The following is a 20,482-nucleotide window of genomic DNA, read 5'->3' as shown; positions in this document are numbered from 1 at the left end:
CGTAGGCTATTTTGATCGTATTGTCTGGGTTAGCAGCGACGTTCTTAGTCGTTCTTAACTTTTAATGTGTGGTGTCAGAAGGAGCTGTGATGTCGTGGTAAATACAGCCATTGCCTCGAAACAACCCCAACGCGATTCGTAGGCTACATTTGGGTAATGTCTATAGGAACCAGTTAGTTCAGAAGAAGCCAAATCAAGATGTTACCTGAAGGCCAATGTAGTTATTAAATACATAACAATTTGGCTCACTGTTGTGAGCTGGTATAGCTTGCAGTGTAAAGTAATGGGCCTCTGTGTGCTACGTATTTTTGCTCAAGTGCAATCGAATCCCACTTCATGCGAGCCTGCAAATGTTTTATTTTGACTCCATTTATTTTATTGCGAATGGTAGCCTAATTTAGTGCGCATGTAGCCTATAGGCCTACTTTCATATTTGCCGCAGCAAATATGAGATCCGACTGGAAAATCGCCAGTAATATGTTTGTGAATTTGTGACGAATCAGGTGATAGAGGCAGACTGATAGGTGCACGCACAGCTGGGAAACCAGTTAGTTTGGGAACCAGTAGGGACCAGAGCCATAGAAAAAAGAGAGTTGCGATACTTCTATAGACTCCCATTGTTATTGAGGAATGCGGAAGTAAAGCGTGTCTCACGCGTCTGATAGTTCCAAACATTATATTTTCCACCGTTGAACCCCATTCATTTTCAGTGTCTCCGAAGCAAGTTAGCTGGTAAATTGATGAAAATCCTGCATTATTTTATATTTCTACCACCACATATGAGTTGTTATTAGTAGTATTAACCAGCTAGGATTAGTATCCTATAACCAGCTTTAGTTATCATTTATCGTAAGATTATAGCTTGTTAGATTCTAAATGCAGTTAGAGCTAGACTGTAGGTTGAACCAGAGCTTTGATCTCGCCGACACGTGATCACGTGGTTTAAGTAGCTCACTGTAGTTCCAAAAAAGCCCACTGCTGTCATCCTGTTTGAATGGTTTTCAATGAAGCTGGCCAACGGAAGTTACTTTCTCAAGCAAATGACGAATTAAACAGGCTCGGTTAAAGAATTACGATATTCTGGCTATCTTCAGCAGACTCGTATCTACAAAAGGCAGTCCTCCCTGACGTTTTTGGTGAACAATGGAGTGAAATACAACATTGTGAACTCTCACTGCCAGTATAACACAGGAAAAAGCTCAAGCTTTTTTGTCACGTGGTTCCGGTAGCTCGCTGTTGTAAAAAAAAGAAGAAAACTATGCTGTCAACCTGTTTGAATGGTTTTCGGCAGGACAGACAGCAGCACCATCTCGATTCAAGGACATTTTCGGTATATTAACACATAATGTCAATTGGTTACTGGTGTGTTGTAATCATGTCAAAAAACCCAGTAGCCTATTATGTAGGCTTCCCTTTCTATTACTAAATTACTATGCATAGGCCTAACTCCTACTCATACTAATGCATCAAAGTTCAAACAAATCCACAAAATCAAACAAAATAGAAAAAAAAAAGTTTTAATTTTCAGAGCAATAACATTCTTCTTTAAAAAAAATGTTGGTCCATGGTTCGCTCCTCTTTTGAAAATTTGTGTATAACGCGTAACGTTATTGCTCATACTGCAACATACTGCAACTGCAGCAGCAGCCTGCTGGTCATCAATAAAGAACTGACAATGCCAAAACAGAAACATAAATCGGGACGACAAAAAAGAGAGGAGAGGAAGAAAAGAGAGGCCAGGAGGCGCACATCAGGCGCCCAGAATATCAGTGATTTTTTTTCGAAGAAAGGTGAGTGTTAAGCTAGCTGCATAGGCGCCCTGTGGTTCACGAGTAATAGCATAGCTTGGCTCGTCCAACGTCACGACGAGTGACTAATGTTACTAGCGCTTAGCCAACTACTAACATTACTGCGTTAACCGAATGACATTAACGTTTAACAATACGTGTGGTCCGCCTGACAAGGCTGAAATTACAAAATGATCCACTAAATATCATCCACAGAAAAAATCCGTAAGGTTATTAGTCACCAAACGTTATAATATGCTTAAATTCCAGTAAAATTTCAGTAGCGGTAGGACACAATTTTCCATTCTTGCATGAGTGTTAAAAAACTAAACTGCTATGGTAGCCTGTTGACAGGAGTCTTGTTAATGTTAAGTAGGGCTAATCTTACAGCTTGCTGTCCTCATACAATAATAAAGTGAAGCTGTTTCTCTAGAGTTATGGCATTGATAAGCCAATTTAATTCCAAAGATGCTGATGATGGTGAGTGAGTGAGGTAGACACTTGTTGGATATTTTGCCTCATTAGTGAACTGCTGTACCATTGGCATCTACTTACACATTAGTCTCCGCTCTTTCGATTCTGTAATGAAAGGGAACATTTAGATTCATCTACTTAAGTCACTGACTGTCCTTGCTTTCTACAGAGTCAGACCCAGCCCAAGAACAAATACCAGAAAGTAGGGCTACTACAGATTCTAGTGAAGGGGATAGCGAAGATGCTGATGAAATAAAAAATTATAATACATATAGTCTAAGAAAAAAAGTGGTGTAAAATTGATCTTTGGCGATGAAAACTCGGGGGGCTGGGGCCCAAACCAATATTCTTTCAGGGGGCCTAGAATTCCTTAGCCTGACGTTGTCATACTCATAATTCTATTCAAAATATGAGTCTGATAACTCTCCGTTGGGCTGTGAGTATGGGCCGTGTTTCAAACGAACTTGTAAAACAAATGCCTCTTCGCTCAATTGGATAGACCTACAACCAATCAGAGCAACGTAATTTGTTGTTTGTTGAAAACAAATTCAACCCAAGGGCTCTTTTGTGACGTTGTTGATTACGTTACTGTTGATCATCTGTCCATCATCGTATAAAGCCCGCCCTGGTAATTTCATTGGTCCGTCCCGATCCTGGTTTTATGTAGTTGTTCCCAATACGAGACCCTCCAGACCCAACTTCCCGACCAAATTTTTTTGTGGGCGCGGAGAAGTTGGGCTGGCAGCCAGGCTAGTGTACTACAGCACATGTAAGCAAATCAGCACATGTAAGCAAATCAAGACTTGCATGTACAATAAGTAATGCCACTGCAACTAGCTTGCTCATAGCAAACTTCTTTTGAATTAGCTATTTCTCCCTAAATAGATGTAAAGCTTATTTACGTTTTTGGGGGCATATTTTCAGTTTGCAGATGGTACTGTTTGAATCGCGATTCCATTTGAAATACTGCTGATGACAACATTGTTACAGTAGCTTGTTTCAAAGTGATGTTCACTTGGATAGTTAACAACATAAGACTGGGCAGCCAGCAGGTGTTAGGTAGATGTATATACAAATTCAGAATGACCAAAGATACAAATGTATTTTCATGTAGTTTGAAAATAGAAAATACATGTATTTTATTTGATACATTTTATGGAGCCAGTGTTTAGTCATTTATTTTAATACATTTATTTGAAGGTTATTTTGTGTTTTGTGACAAGATACAATGAGAAGAGTGAGGTCTTCCATCCACAACAAAGGGCCACAGAGTTGGACTCTGATTCCTGGTAGTAAATTGACTGTTTAAGTTGTATGTTTGCTATTACATTTTTAAAACATACTTGTGACTTCAATCCATATTTATCAAACCCTCAATGTATGTACAGGTTTGGGTGAGCTGTTAAAGAGCTGTAAACATCTGTCATTTCAGGAACAGGTAGTCCAAATCAAGCTTCACAAAGTAAGAAGAATATACAAAAGGCGCCATGGACTCAGACCACTGGTAAGTGTTATTTTGATTTGAGGTAGAAGAACATTTGAAAGGCAATCTCAACTTCGGGGATCAAAGTTTAAGTATAACATTTAGTATCTGAGGAAAAAATAGCAAAAGACAAACTCTGTAATTGTACTTAAATTAACTGGAAACATGTTTTGTTTCAGTGATACTATGTCTGATTCAATCATCTCTAATGTCTGGTTCCTCCCACTAATTCAGGGACTAGAGGTCTTCTGTTCTGAAAATGACTTGTGCTCAGACATCTACCTGAAGTTTTACGACACCTGCGACAGAGATGAACTCTACTATTATATTGCCACATTTCTAGGTCAGTGAGTGCACAGTGAATTATCGGTTTAATATGATGACTGTACAGAGGAGTGTCATTGAGGTAATTTAGTAAGCATCCAATATGAAGTTTTGTTGCCCTGATTGGTTGTATTTATACAGTTCAATCCAATTGCACCCAGAGGCATTTTGGTCTGCGCACATTGATAACTTAGAAATACAAAAAAAAGGTTTAACATGTACAGTATTTGTGAATTGGTCTGAAGATGCCAGGCTAGCTGGTCAGTGGCAGGTGACCCTTGGTTGCCACAGTGGCAGACCCTTGAGGAGAACCTGGGGAGGGACAACCCCAGATAAACATAGACTTGTTCTTTAAGTAGGAAGTGAGAGGTGAGTAGAGATTAAATCGACAGTCTTACAATTTTGCCCCATATGTAGGATTGTATTTGCACAACCAGTGCTCATCATTTTATTTTGAAAGTTAAATCATTATGGACAAGCTGCTCAGTTAATATCCAATGTCTGGATGGAGCATACTTCTTTATTTCCTTTTTAAAGGCAGGATAGGCAAGATTTGCTAACCTTTTAAAATGCAAAGCACCTTAAGGCGCATATCCTTTCAGGTATTAAGACGTTTTTAGGATTTTCTATCCAATAGGATTTTAGAACAATTTATTTTTTTAATGTTTGCTACTCAGCTGAATTGAAAATTACATGATACATTATATTGTATAACTGTTGATCTGTTATAGGAGAGGACAAGCCTACCACTGGCATACAGTAGAACAACAAGAGCATAATGAGAAACCATTTAGACCAAATTTACAAATGATAATCCCATTGGTGCCCTGGCAGCACGGTACAGGAACAGCTCCACTGTCACCTGTCCAAGATGAATGGTTGATTACTTTAAATGGCCCAAAGCAGAGGCTGGTGTTTTGTTGGTCCAGCCTCGAGAATGTTTCCATCTGTGCTCTATTTATTGTGGTCCTGTCTGGGATCCTGAAGCCTGTGTATTTTAGCATGGCTCTTTGTGTGGCTAGACTGACCAACATTAAGGAGGTCTTGTTGTTTTTAAACTAATTCATGAATTATGGCAGCTTTTCACATATTTTTTACCTAACAACGTGCAGTTGCAAAAAATAAATAAAAAGGCTTTCAAATGATGCACATTTCTTAAATGTGTAACCTACATTCAAAATTGATTTGTCAAGTTTGAATCTTAGCTCAGCTAAACCAAGGATCTTAACCAGTCATGACTATATTTTATATGCAATGTCAATAAAATTGCAATGCTTTGACTGGTTTTAGGCGGTAGTACACCAGATAGCATAGGCATTGTTGTAGTTTTAGTATCTTAATTTTACAGTAAATTTGTGTTTCTTAAACTATCCACAAAATGTCAAAAGAAACTCAGTATGATTGACAATTTGATGGGGTAAAAATGTGTGTCAATCCTTACAGACTGCTCCAGTCTGTCACAGTTTAACATTTGTCATTTTATATATTAACATTATACCAACGTCTGGGTGAATACACAATTCTGATTGCCTGCATGATGTCCATTATTTTCTGATAATGGAAAAACTACTAAGTAGTTTCAATAAAACTGTTGTTCTAAATTAATGCGCTGGCTACATTTCATAATAAGCCTTTATCTAAAATGAGTAACTGTAGCAACTGGGACACAGTCAATGCCTTCGTTTAGAATTTATTGCAACACTTTAACAAGCTAACGTCTAATTACAACAATGAGTGAGTTCAAAATTTATTTGAACCTATTTGGAGAATATGCATTTTCTGAACTTACTGCGTTAGTGATCACTCAATGCGGCAGTAGGCCAAGTGTGAAAGTCCTTTGCAAAACAAGGCAATATGTTAAAGGGGCAATTGATTGCAAAATCGATTTTACCTTGTCATACTTTGAAAAATTAAAGTTTGGTGTGTAAAATAGACATACAGTGAACCTAAAAGTCCATTGGAACCTTTTACCTATCAAAATTTCACATCTCACTACTATTTTGAAACTGCAACTTGGAAACGCTAGCTTTTGAAACAGTGTAACTTGTGACGTCACAAGTTGCAGCATCAACTTTGTCACGTCCCAAAATGCAGCGTTACTGTGTCCAGGAGAAAACCTAGAGGGTTTTTTGCAAGTTACAAAGGGGCTGTATTATTCAGGTCTGCCAATACAACCCTACAGTTTACAGTATGTCTAAAAGCATACATTTATGTTTGTAAAACAAATAAGAAAGAAAAGTGACCATCGTATAAGCTGGATAATGTCCGTTAAGGTGTCCATTATAAGAAAATTATGGACTCCTCTGCATATTGGTTAATTCTGGCCTCCCCGTTGTCCATTATTTTCCGATAATGGACACCTTGTCAGGCATTATCCCTTACATAACAATGTTGACAATGTTACTCAATAACATGGGTATTAACTTTCTTTTATGCTCAGAGAACCACACAGTGGAACACACGGCTGAGAGTTACATGCTGCAATGGCAGCGGGGCCACCTCAGTAACTACCACTACCTACTACACCTCAATAATCTGGCAGACCGCAGCTGCAATGATCTTTCTGCATACCCAGTCTTCCCCTGGATCATTTCAGACTACACAAGCACACACTTAGGTGAGTATAAAATAGGTTTAGTAATGCTGAGTCAAGTAAAAGGAGGAGTCAGATGGCTGAGCGGTTAGGGAATCTGTGCTATTAATTTGAAGGTTGCCGGTTCAATTCCCGGACATACCTCTGACGTTGTGTCTTTGGGCAAGGCACTTCACCCTACTTGCCTCGGGGAATGTCCCTGTACTTTCTGTCAGTCGCTCTGGATAAGAGCATCTGCTATATGACTAAATGTAAGTAAATGTATTTAGTTTTGGTTTTAAATACTTAATAAACAAAACTAATTATTAATCTTATGAATAATTTTTACCAAAGATGATATAGCACATATCGCTTTTATTTCTTTTTTCCTTCTTAAATGATCTGTCATTGTCTGACGGCTCCTTGATGCTTGCATTCTTTACCAGGCATGTTATTTTTTTTTCAAATGCCAGAAAAATCTGTAGATGCCGCTTTATAGGTTTTTTGGTTTCATTTACAGTAGTTCAACAAATAGAACAAATATGGCAGTCTCAAAGGGCATAATAGTCACGTTAGCATAAGCATTTCTGATATGGGGCATTTGGGAGATTATTCCTAAAATCCACAACATTAGTTACCTCAGCTGTGCTAAATTCTATTTCTTTTGTCAGATCTGACGAATGCTTCAACATACAGAGACCTGAGTAAGCCTGTGGGAGCACTAAACCCAGGGAGACTGGAGAGATTGTTGGTGAGACTACCACGTTTTATGTAACTACTACATTGTTACCTGGATGAAGGCGGTTTTTCCACATAGCATGAGTTATTCCGAAAAATACTGTATCAGTTGAGTTGCAGCAGCAAATTACAAATATGTGGGCCAGTTTTACATGCCACTTCAGGTGGTGCAAAGCCATGTTTGCCACAGACTAGGAAATGTCATGAGTGGCATTTCAGTTTACAAGTAATAAAAAGGCCACAAAGGCAATTCCCAACATTCTCTACTTCCACTGAGTGTGACAAATGTTTATAAATTAATCTGACAAACAGCTTAGATATTAATGTTCATCACGTTCATCGACATCCCCTAACCCATATTTCCTCAGTAAGTATTCGTTTTCTTCCTGTTATCTGTTGTCCAATGCAGCTGATAACAATATTGCAAATGCTTTGCTTCACGGCCAGCACATCCATGGACAAATTAAGTATACAGTTAACATTTGATTTATTTACATTTTACTTAAAAGTAGTGTATTTAGTCAATTCAACAGATAATCAAGGATTTTAACTGCATAGTTCTAATAGCATTCCGGGGGTTAGAGCCAAGGAACTGTCTGTCTCTCAACTACAAATGTACACAATTCAGGTGATAGAACAGTGCAACAAAAAACAGCATCATAAGTACATTACAAACAATTTCTTTGGTACAATCTGTTTACAACGAGTGCTACAACAGGATGTCATATAAAATATGCAGGAAGGGGTCTCAGCACAGTTCCCTGTGGTACTCCCATAGCAAAGGGGCAGGATGCTAAAGTCGACCCTCTTTTACTGACCTAGAAGTAGCACCCGATCCAGGACGGAGCAGTTCTAGAAATGCCCATTTTAGCCAGTGTGGAGATGAGAAGCTGGTGGTTGACCATGTCAAAGGCTGCAGACAGGTTGGGGAGAATCAGGATGGATCAGAGGTTAGAAATTCAAGCTGTGTCAAGGGCCTCCATCACCACCTGGAGAGCATTCACCATCAAGTGTCTAGCTTTGAACCAGAAAAGGCAGGAATCGGTGTGTATGAGATTTGAACCTCTCGAGAACCGGGCACTTTAAAAATAAGCAGGTGTGTGGCTCAGGACCCAGTTTTATGTGTGACAGTGTTTGGATGAATGATTGGTAAGAAATAAATATATGCACACATTCACCATGTAGAGCCGCACAAAGTGATGAAGAAATGAGAAAATGCATCGAGTTGATGCATTTAATGCATTGAGTTGTGCTTAGCAATGGAGCCATGGAGAACGGGAACTGTAATAGTATTTACCACCAGGGGTCATGGCACTATGAAGAAAATATGAATGCAGCATCAATGGCGGATAAATAAATCATCATGGCAACAAAACAACAGACATTAGCTGAGCTAAGTTAGCTATTTTTTGCCAAATTGTTTGCTTGTTTATTGTCAAACAATAGACTTATTACAGGGTTTTTTTATGCTTGTTGTGCAACTGATACCTGTCATCACTCAATTTAAAGTGTCATCACTGAGGTCTACTGCATTTTGTCTTCCGTTTTACAATTGTGGTGAACTAAAGCTTGGCGATCTCTGCTGTAAATGAGAGGGATGTCAGTCCACACACATTTATTGTCTAATCTCAAATTTTTCATTTAATTCCTAGCCAAAAAATAAAAATCCAAATAGCCAAGTATTTGGGTCCCATGTTTCAGTAAATCGTAAGCAGATTACACCTCTGTACTCTCCTCATACTTATCAGAACACCTAGCACCATCCACAGGCTCACAAACTTTATTTTTTACTTAGTGTAACCCCTTTCTAATGGTTTTCTGACACACCAGAGTCACACTCGTATAACATAAAGAGGATCCTGGGTTGCCAGCTAAAGGATGATTCGACAAGTCAAATCTGTTTACCAAGTAGAGATAGAGAATTCAGAGATTAGTAAACTAACAACCAGTTAATAATTGTATGTTAATTAGCGCGGTGCCTCCACTACCACTACCTGTTTCTGATAGTAAAAATGTAACTCCCCAGACCTATTCTTAAGGTCTGGGCACTTGGTTAGCTTGGTTAGAATAAAAAAGGTGTCATTCTGTTTCATTTCAACTGTCACATATGGATTATTTGTTGGTAAAATGTTTGTTTGACAGTCTAAGGTGATAATGTTTTCATGTAAGAGACACTTATATTTCATTTGGACACATTTAGTCCTATTCTTGGAAAGGTAATTAGGGTTCCTCCAGTAAGAGGAACCCCTATTGTATTCGTTAGTTTTATTATTATTATTATTATTCTCCTTGCGCCACAATAACTCAACATGCTATTGGTAACTAATTTTCTAATTTGGCACAGTGATACAACATCCGAGTGGGTACCCCCCACACCAAATATAGGCCACATTCGACTGTAGGGGGCGCCACAGGCCACGCCCTAAAGTCCGATTTTCAAAGTGATGGCATTTCCACCCCATTGCTCCAATTATTCTGAAACTTGTACATGCCTCATTTCTCATTGGGAACAAAAAAGCCTCAAGGACCCATAAGATCTGCCATGATGGATTTTCCTGTACACTAAAAACTTGGGAAAATTTTAAAAATTCCTCTTGAACCAAAGGTAAAATTTTGTACAGATATGTATCATTGACGTATTTTAAAATTGTACTTAAGGCAATTGAATCAAATACAAAATGGCTGAAAGAAGTGTATATATGTAAATCTACACATTGCCTCAATTACTTTGTGTCAATAAATCAAATATAATTTTGACTGATGGTTTTTCAAATCTAATAGGGTTCAAGATTACATCACTCTGAAGTACCATAAACGATTTCACCTTAGTATGTCAAAATATGATTGAATTAGAGCTGTTTCAAACTTGGCTGAATCTACCAACGCTTACCACAGGAGAAACAGCTAACTTTTTCATACAGTAACTGAACGTGATAATATTCAACACTGAGGATAGCTCACTGGGCTGGGATGGCGACCTGCAAAGTATAAGGTTGTAGGTTTGAGTCCAGCCACAGTCGTTTAGCCCGTCTTAAATTTGAATGTCTGTTTAGTTAAACAGGATGACATTGTTCCAAAGTACCATGTGCAATTTCTCCTTGATATGTCAAAAGATCATTGAATTACAGCCGTTTAAACTTTGGCCGAATCAAACAATCCGTGCTACAGGAGAAACGGCTTCCTTTTTTTGTACAGTAACTGACCACTTATTCTCATACTTGAGGGGGTAGCTCAATGGGTTGAAACGGTGTCCTACAAAGTGCAAGGTCTCAGGTTCGAAGCAAGGCACAGTCTTTTGGCCTGTCATGATTTGGATTACTTGTTTAGTTAAACAGGCAGATATCCTTCTGAAATACCATGTGCAATTTCATGCAATTTCACCTTTAAATGTCAACCGTTTCTTAACCTTGGTCCCAAAGCTGACCAAAAACTAATACTCATATCACGCAGTAGGAGCACAGCTGGACAATCAGCGTCAGCACCCTTGGGTACCCAGCATGCAGTGCGGCATGTCAAAAAAACGCAAAGACTTGTGGAAAATAGTTTGGTTACAACAGCCGTGCAAGGGATTTCAGTTGTTGTGTTTGTTCAGTTAGATGTTTGTAATGTTAATGTTGGTTAGTTAATATAATCTTGTTGGTAACCCTGATTATGCATGTTGTATAGTTTAATGGGACCAGAGAGTCGGCTGCTGTAATGTCACAGGCTCCACTCGCAAGGAGCTAAATATATGAGCTCTGCCCGAGCCCAGTTGCCCACATGACTATTGTTAGTTGTGCATTGACTGAGAGTCTGGAAAGAGCTCAACTCAAGAAGAGTTTCAATATTCTATGAAAAGTTAATTCTCAGCCCTTACTAATCATAAAATCTCAGCAGTTGGTGTGTAGCAGAGAGGCTAGAGAGACTTCTTTGTTACCTAATGCTTATGAGTTCAAATCCCCGTTCAGCCTATTGTTGTTGGCCAAACATGAAGTCGTTTTGCTCTCTTGTTGTCTAAGTCTCGATCTTCTACAGTGTACATGTTTATAATATTTTGCCATTTTGTGGAGAAACCTGCATTGCTGCTTGCAACTATATTTGATCATTGAAATTGTTTGTTAAAAATCTGAACAAAACTTAAGTATAAAACACCTATGTATTCAGTTCATTTTCATGAGTATATAAGAAAATGGTTTACACTCAGTCTGATTTGATATGTACATTTGATGTTTGATAAGTGGACTGGATGCGATTGTTGTTGTTTTTGAATTCATATTCAACCAAAATCCTCTAAAAGGTCACCAACATGGAAGCAATTAATGATGCTATGATTTAAGTCTTGTTACATGGTTGTAAAGTGTTTTAGTTAGTATAAACTGTATTTGTCACACTTTAAGAATAGGTCTGGGGAGTTACATTTTTTTCCTACCAGGAACACTGGTTAAGTAATTCTTCAGTGGAGGCACCGTGCTAAGTAACATAACACTATTAACTGGTTGTTAGCCTACTAAACTCTGAATTCTCTAGCTCAAGTTGGTAAACAGATTTGACCAGTCAAATCATCCTTTAGCTGGAAACCCAGGATCCTGTTAATGTTATACGAGTGAGACTCTGGTGTGTCAGAAAACCACTAAAAAGGGTTACATACAAATTGTAGTTGTGGTGCTTCTTAATATTTGGTGGGCGCTCCTACATTTTTGCTGGTGCTCCTAACTCCTAAATTGGGAGCACCAGTGCCACCAAGTAAAAAAGTTTATTTCAACCCCTGGATAGCACTCTGTCTCCTTATTTTACCTACACACCATGGGCCACTGCTCCCAATTTAAAATAAGTTTAATCTGTGATATGGCCTTTATATGGTAAGAAGTAATTGGTGTCTTATTTTATAGATGCGGTACAAAGACATGCCTGAACCCCGTTTTATGTATGGTAGTCATTACTCCTCTCCTGGCTATGTGCTATTCTTCTTGGTCAGAGTGGGTAAGTATTTTATGTTGCAAAGTATTTGACAATAGTTTTATTACCTGTTGTTGCCAAATTATTTAGTAAAGCATGTGTACTTTTTTGTATTAAAAGTACATTTTGATATCAGTATTGCCTATTTCAAAAATGGGCTCCATTGAAATATTTGTATTCTCTAATAAGTTACCTACATAGTTACTTACGCAACTCATAATTTTCACACTTTCAGCTCCAGAGCACATGCTGTGTCTACAAAATGGCCGCTACGACAACGCAGACCGCATGTTTAATAAGTTAGTAATTGCTTACTATGATTTAAGATCATTTTAGCGTTGTAAAAGCACAGCCTATTATGTTTATTTGCTGACGTATCGTATTATGGCATCATTATATTTTACCAATGAAAAGGTCATTTTCATAGCTTACTAGACACCAGTTTATTAGGTACACCCATCTAGTGCCAGGTTGTACTCTGTTTTGTTTCCAGAATAGCCTAAATTACAAGGTGTCCAAAACATTCTACAATGCTGTCATAACATACTGACATAATGGCATCATGTATTTATTGCAGACGGTGGTACATTTTAGCCTGTTCCATTTCTTCCCAAAGATGCTCGGTCAGGAAGGCCACTGAAGTACACTTAAATCACTGCCATGTTCTTAGAACCATTCTGATACAATATGTGTCTCTTGGAGTCTTAACGTTAAAAAAAACACACACATAGTGCATAGTACCCATGATAAAACTGGTGGCACAGGCATACAGATTCCTGGAACTATAGATGGGGCACAATGCCCGAGATGATGTCGGTGACACACACAGATGTCTGGAATTATAGATAATACAGTGCCTGTGATGCAGCTGGTGATGACAGTTCTTATCAGCGGTTTTGGTTCCTATATTTCTCAGATCACAATTGAAATGCTCTTGAAATACTTGTTCAACCTCAACATAATCTTCTAGTGAAATTGCTACTTGAATTGTCTTACCACCACAAACATCTAAACATTAAGTTCATAACAGAAGTCCCACATCCAACATGACTTACATTACTTAATTCTTCATTTATAGTCTATCTAATAAACTGGCTTCTGAATCCGAGACCTGACTCTAGGATGAGACATTTACGCACAGCTATTTTGGAGTAGGGACACAGAGCAAAAGAGAGGGAGAGTGAGAGAAAAAAAATGATGTATTTACAGTATATTACACACAGTACAGTACATATTTGATTAGCAAACACAACAATTCTCACCAAACCAGAAATTACTGAAAGTGCCCAAATAAAAACACTAATTGTGAACTTCAAGTACAGAAATCTTGAATTGATATGTTATATAAAACATAGATTTATATTAAGTAAATTAAGGTAGAATATTAATTACTAATAAACTGGTAAAATCATTAATGGAATGCTCATTAATGATGAAATGTTCAAGTAATAATTACAGATTTAAATGATGAATGAAAAGGCTCAAATTATAAACTAAATGCTAATCTAAAGAGGGTACAATTTCTGGGGAAATTGTGAGGTGTGCTTGTGGCCACTGCTGTTGGGGCATTTTTCTTTTTTAACCATCACCTCAAAACGTATTACTAGGGCTGTGAAAAATAACGCGTTAACGCGTTATGATTAAATTACAGGATTAATTTGTTATTTTTGTTTAACGCATTTAACGAAATATACCCACAATTCCACCCAATCTGCAACTTCTGGATGAGAAGTTTGTGTTAAAAAAAAAACTAAGATGGAACATCCAATAAAACCAAAGTGATATGCACACTCTGCGGGAAGACGTTATCGCACTAGGTAAGAGCGTCTGCTAAATGACTGAATGCTAAATGACTGAATGTTATCGTTTCACCGAAGCAATACCAGCCTAAAGTAACCCATACCACCTCAACGCGAAGCATGCGTTGGTCGGCGAGGGGAGTTCAAGTAGAATGCGCCAAACCACCCTCACTGAACAGCAGGGGCTGTTTTTGGCACGGGTCGACCGGGCAGCCGCCCGGGGCGCCACGAAGTTAGGGGCGGCATTTTCCGCCGAGAGGGGCGGCTTTTTCCGCATTTTGTGTTTGGTGGCCTCTGCTGGGGGGGGGGGTTCACCAAAGTTTTGCGAGTGGCAACGGGTGACTTGAGCATCAAGGTACCACAAAATCAAAGACGCACACTAAAGACAAAAATTCGGAAAATTGGTAATATGTAATTAATCATGATTAATCTACAGAAACCTGTTATTAATTTGATAAAAAATGTTAATCGTTTCACAGCCCTACTTATTACATTTTAATATTTGGAGAAAGACAAGATTTTTCACGTGTGTACATTTTACAACTGATATTTCTGCATATTTTTAATAAGTATGCATACTTAATATTGATTAAGACTGCATAGGTTAAAAAACAAATGTGTTTCTTAAATACTAACAGTGAAACAAGGTTCTCTTCTAATTTTCCTTAGTGCAAGAGATTACACTTGCATTAATATGATATGTGGTCGCCTCACATAGTTAAAACAGTTACATCAAAAACAAATAGGGAATAGGAAATAGGGAAATCCTATGTAGAAATGGTCCTAAACTTTATTATGACTTAAACTTCCCTAAATAGGTTTTCCCCATCTACTGATATTTTTAAGCTTTTACTCATACTGATCTGAATAAAGACATCCCTTTGAAACAAGCTAATTCAAACAACTAGTTGATTGGAAATTCATTTAAAATGCTATGTGCTTGACATCAACCTGAGAATGTAAGGGATGAAAATGACTAGGGCTCAACAACAACATCAACCTAAACTTTTGAACATGTAGTGTCATCATTTGTGCACATTTACCTCCTGCAGCCAACTTTTATTAGGCCCATTTACTGGATCCTGTTATATTTGTTCACAGCATTGGAGAAACATGGAGAAATTGCTTGGAAGGTGCAACAGACTTCAAAGAGGTAGGGCATTTGGATTACAGAACAAAATGCAATTTGTCTGTATGTTCATTTTAAAATGTTCTCTTATGTCTTTTTGTCAACCTCTCAGTTGATTCCTGACTTTTATGGAGATGACACCGGCTTCCTTGTGAACAGTTTGAATCTAAACTTGGGAAGAAGACAGGATGGAAGTTGGGTTGGAGATGTGGTTCTTCCTCCATGGGCACAGGGTATCTACACCAAATATCTTGAAAACAATCTTCATTTTGCATGAATGATCAACAACTTGACAACATGGCTGAGGATTTCTCTCAATGTTTCATGCAGATGCTAGTGATTTTCTTCAGAAGAATCGTCAAGCATTTGAGAGTCAGTATGTGTCAGAACACCTGCATGAGTGGATTGACCTGGTGTTTGGCTTTAAACAAAGAGGATGTGAAGCGGTGGTGGCCCACAATGGTATGAGACACCTGGATAATCATAGCATTTATAGATAATATAGACAATTGATGAAAAGCCTTGAAATAGAATGTCTGTGTTTCAGATTCAGAGCTTTATTTTGTTTACTTTTGTTTAAGCAGGGTATCCCATACAAATTATATAAACTTGAATGTACAGTTATACATTTGACATTCATATTGCTTCAGAAATTACATTACCTAAACCCAACCCATGGATGCTTCGTGTAAATTATATGTCATAGTTATCTAGTCTAGAGGTCTTCAACCCTGGTCCTCAGAGACCCCCTGTCCTGCACGTTTTATATGTTTCCCTGCTCCAACACACCTGATTCAAATGAATGGGTCGTTATCTACTTATGCAGAAGCCTGATAATGACCATTCATTTGAATCAGATGTGTTGGAGATGGGAAATCTAAAACGTGCAGGACAGGGAGTCCCTTAGGACATAAAGTTGAGCAGACTGAGTTAAATCAAACAATCCAATTCTCACGTCATAGCTAGCCTGGGTGCTAGCCGAACTTAGCCCCGCCCACAAAAACATTTGGTCAGGAAGTTGGGTCTGGGGTCGCTCGGTTGGGGAAAAACTATGTCCGAACAAGAGCTGTCAAATTGTCAAGGCGGGCTTTATACGTTGACGGACAGAGGATCAACAGTAACGTAATCAACCACCAAAGAGCGCTTGGTTTGAATTTGTTTTCAACAAACAACATACTACGTTGCTCTGATTGGTTGTAGGTCTATCCAATTGAGCGAAGAGGCATTTTTTTCCGGGTTCGGTTGAAACACGCCCCATACTCACAGCCCAATGGAACGGTATCAGACTCATATTCTGACTACAGTTATGAGTATGACAACGTCAGGCTATGTCATAGCTATCCAAGTTCTAAAATTGGCTGTGAGCTACAGTAGCCCAAATGAGCTAGCCCAAAAGAGCTTGCCCAAAAAAGCTGGGCCAAAAGAGCTCGCCCAAATGCTAAAATGTGTTTTACAGATCTACAGTATGGTCGAATAGTAGTCAATTGATGTACAGAGGTTCATGCTATTTATTGTGAAAGAACACATTTATTAGTTGTTTGGATTTTCAGAATAAAAACTACAGTAATTTAAGGCCATTGCACCCAAAATAATTGATTTATTGAGTTAGCATCTTAGTCTCAAGTCTTCAGGAGACGTTATTCTCACATATGGAAAACTTTGCAGGATGACCAACACTTTTGTAAAACGGTGCATGTAAAATGAAAAAGCTACGAGGCCAAAATAGAATGTTAATACTCAATTTAGAAAACCAACTTTGAAACTATTAGACTAGCGATGTGATGTAATAGGGGGAAAAAATATATATATTTTCTGATTTACAGTGTTTCATCCCTTGACATACGAGGGTAGCATTGATTGTGACAGGTAAGGCCTTCTCAATAAGTTAACCTTGGTTCACTCCATTTCAATGCTCTACCGTCTACATTAGTGAGACCAGTAATTACAAACATATCTGCATTTGTAAAAATAATTTTCATACAACCTGCTTATCCTAGTCAAAGTATCAAAGTTTACTACTAACCATCTACCTATGTATACTACTTCCCTTGACCCAATTCACCATAGAGAACCCCCTACACTGGGGCCATCATTTTTCATATTACAACCAACCATCATTAGATGATTGCATACAATTGCGTAGAATTCGATTTGGAAGTTTTAAAACACTGGTGCACAAAATCCAAATAGTCCAATGTAACATGTTCAATTTCCTTTGTTTCTTAACATCTAGTGAGAAATATTTATACCAAGGATTTACTTGTACATTGTTTTTGATGTTGAGAACTTTTTAACAATCTATTCTTATCTTTTACCCATCTCATTCTGAGAAGCGTCATGGACCCTGATCAAAGGATTGCCATGTTGACACAGATTCTTGAATTTGGTCAAACTCCAAAGCAGCTGTTCACCAACCCTCATCCACAAAGGATATCCCCTTGGGTGAACACGTCTCAGACAGCCAGCTGCAACACAGCCCTCTCTCCAGGTACCCAGGATTTAGCTAAGCCATAAAACTGCATAATTGGATAATACAATGGAATATTTAGCCACAGTTTTTGGTCTATTGGTGGTTGTATCACAAATCAACTGGGAGAAGGCAAAATACAGTGTGTATATGTAACAGGTATGTAATGGACGTGGTCTTGCAAGCTCTGTCAGAGACATACTGGCCAATGTTCACTCCCACCGGGAGTCGAACCTGCCACCTCTCGACTTCCAAGCGCAACCACTACCAACTACGCCAAAGAAAAGCTAGCTATTTGGTGACGTGGGTGGCCCATGTCATACCTGAGGAGTGAGTTTCACAGATTCACACTGGCTACATATACATAATCTTGGGGTGACATAATGGAAAGTGATCAACCATCTTACCACATTGCTGAGAAACTAAATGCGAATGTATAGAATGTACACTATATCCATAAAAATTGGTATTATCAACATTAACATTACATTTACATTTATTCATTTAGCAGACACTTTTATCCAAAGCGACTTCCAATAGAGAACTTTACAAAGTGCAAAGGTCAGTGATAATAACAACAAGATGGGTAGCCAAAACATGAAGCACACATTGTGAACAACCAAAATAAGTGCCAAAGGGAAAAACCATAAGAGCATGTAGTTAAACAAGTTACAATTAAACAACATGAATTGCTATAAGTGCAAGTGTACCTGTGGAAAACAAAGTAACAGTAAAATAAATATTTCACAGCGAGTACAGGGCCGGGGACATTGAGTCCGAATGGGCCATGTTCCGGGCCTCCATTGTTGAAGCGGCTGACCGGAGCTGCGGCCGCAAGGCGGTCGGTGCATGTCGCAGCGGTAACCCTCGGACCCGGTGGTGGACTCCGGAGGTGAGGGATGCCGTCAAGCTGAAGAAGGAGGCCTATCGGGCTTTATTGGCTGGTAGGACTCCTGAGGCAGCTGATGTGTACCGGCAGGCCAAGCGGAACGCGGCTTTGGCGGTCGCGGAGGTAAAAACCCGGGCATGGGAGGAGTTCGGCGAGGCCATGGAGAATGACTTCCGAGCAGCTTCAAAAAGGTTCTGGACCACCATCCGGCGACTCAGGAGGGGGAAGCAGTGCTCTGTCAACACTGTATACGGTGGGGACGGTGCGCTGCTGACTTCGACGGGGGACGTCCTGGATCGGTGGAAGGAATACTTTGAAGACCTCCTTAATTCCACCAACACGCTTTTCGACGTGGAGGCAGAGTCTGGGGACATCGGAGGGGGCCCTTCTATCTCTGGGGCCGAGGTCGCCGAGGTGGTTGAAAAGCTCCGCGGTGGCAGGGCCCCTGGGGTGGACGAGGTCCGCCCGGAGTTCCTTAAGGCTCTGGATGTTGTAGGGCTGTCTTGGTTGACACGACTCTGCAACATCGCGTGGACATCGGGGACAGTGCCTCTGGACTGGCAGACCGGGGTGGTGGTTCCCCTCTTTAAAAAGGGGGACCGGAGGGTGTGCTCCAACTTTAGGGGGATCACACTCCTCAGCCTCCCTGGGAAAGTCTATTCAGGGGTCCTGGAGAGGAGGGTCCGCCGGATTGTTGAACCTCGGATTCAGGAGGAGCAATGTGGTTTTCGTCCTGGCCGTGGAACAGTGGACCAGCTCTATACCCTCCGCGGAGTCCTGGAGGGTACATGGGAGTTCGCCCAACCAGTCTACACATGTTTTGTGGATTTGGAAAAGGCGTTCGACCGTGTCCCTCGGGGGCTCATGTGGGGGGTGCTCCGAGAGTACGGGGTACCGGATTCCCTGATCGGGGCTGTCCGGTCCCTGTACAACCAGTGCCAGAGTTTGGTCCGCATTGCCGGTAGTAAGTCGAACTTGTTTCCGGTGAGGGTTGGACTCCGCCAGGGCTGCCCTATGTCACCGATTCTGTTCATTACCTATATGGACAGGATTTCTAGGCGCAGCCAGGGTGTTGAGGGGGTCCGGTTTGGTGACCTCAGGATCGGGTCGCTGCTTTTTGCAGATGATGTGGTCCTGTTGGCTTCATCGGGCCGTGACCTTCAGCTCTCACTGGAGCGGTTCGCAACCGAATGTGAAGCGGCTGGGATGCGAATCAGCACCTCCAAATCTGAGGCCATGGTTATCGACCGGAAAAGGGTGGAGTGCCATCTCCGGGTCGGGGAGGAGATCCTGAACCAAGTGGAGGAGTTCAAGTATCTCGGGGTCTTGTTCACGAGTGAGGGAAGAATGGAGCGCGAGGTCGACAGGCGGATCGGTGCGGCGTCCGCAGTGATGCGGGCTCTGCATCGGTCCGTCGTGGTGAAGAAGGGGCTGAGTCGAAAGGCGAAGCTCTCTATTTACCAGTCGATCTACGTTCCTACCCTCACCTATGGTCACGAACTATGGGTAGTGACCGAAAGAACGAGATCGCGAATACAAGCGGCCGAAATGAGCTTTCTGCGCAGGGTGTCCGGGCTCTCCCTTAGAGATAGGGTGAGAAGCTCGGTCATCCGGGAGGGGCTCAGAGTAGAACCGCTGCTCCTCCGCGTCGAGAGGAGCCAGCTGAGGTGGCTCGGGCATCTGATTAGGATGCCTCCTGGACGCCTCCCTGGTGAGGTGTTCCGGGCACGTCCCACTGGGAAGAGGCCCCGGGGAAGACCCAGGACACGCTGGAGGGACTATGTCACTCGGCTGGCCTGGGAACTTCTCGGGGTCCCCCAGGAAGAGGTGGTGGAAGTGGCCGGGGAGAGGGAAGCCTGGGCCTCCCTGCTTAGGTTGTGCCCCC

The 20,482-nt window shown here is 40.4% G+C and overlaps 1 protein-coding gene across 3 annotated transcripts in view; it reads left to right on the top strand.

Moving 5' to 3' along the window:
- Nucleotides 1-20,482, top strand: part of nsmaf (neutral sphingomyelinase (N-SMase) activation associated factor) — a 106,732-nt gene that overhangs the window by 58,930 nt on the left and 27,320 nt on the right. For all 3 annotated transcript variants that reach the window (XR_014766263.1, XR_014766262.1, XM_084702605.1), the window contains exons 11-21: nt 3,694-3,765; nt 3,979-4,087; nt 6,509-6,685; nt 7,312-7,391; nt 12,247-12,337; nt 12,549-12,612; nt 15,214-15,265; nt 15,354-15,474; nt 15,572-15,703; nt 17,065-17,107; nt 17,575-17,729. Coding sequence is in view for 1 of the 3 variants with exons in the window: in XM_084702605.1 (XP_084558731.1) it covers nt 3,694-3,765; nt 3,979-4,087; nt 6,509-6,685; nt 7,312-7,391; nt 12,247-12,337; nt 12,549-12,612; nt 15,214-15,265; nt 15,354-15,474; nt 15,572-15,703; nt 17,065-17,107; nt 17,575-17,729 (1,096 nt within the window). In the remaining 2 variants the exon portion in view is untranslated. The remainder of the gene's footprint in view (nt 1-3,693; nt 3,766-3,978; nt 4,088-6,508; nt 6,686-7,311; nt 7,392-12,246; nt 12,338-12,548; nt 12,613-15,213; nt 15,266-15,353; nt 15,475-15,571; nt 15,704-17,064; nt 17,108-17,574; nt 17,730-20,482) is intronic.

This window comes from Hypomesus nipponensis, chromosome 8 (genome assembly GCF_054491055.1).
Source record: "Hypomesus nipponensis isolate SF chromosome 8, ASM5449105v1, whole genome shotgun sequence".
NCBI lineage: Eukaryota > Metazoa > Chordata > Actinopteri > Osmeriformes > Osmeridae > Hypomesus > Hypomesus nipponensis.
Note: the sequence above shows the minus strand (reverse complement) of the source record. Positions and strands in the feature narration are given on the sequence as shown.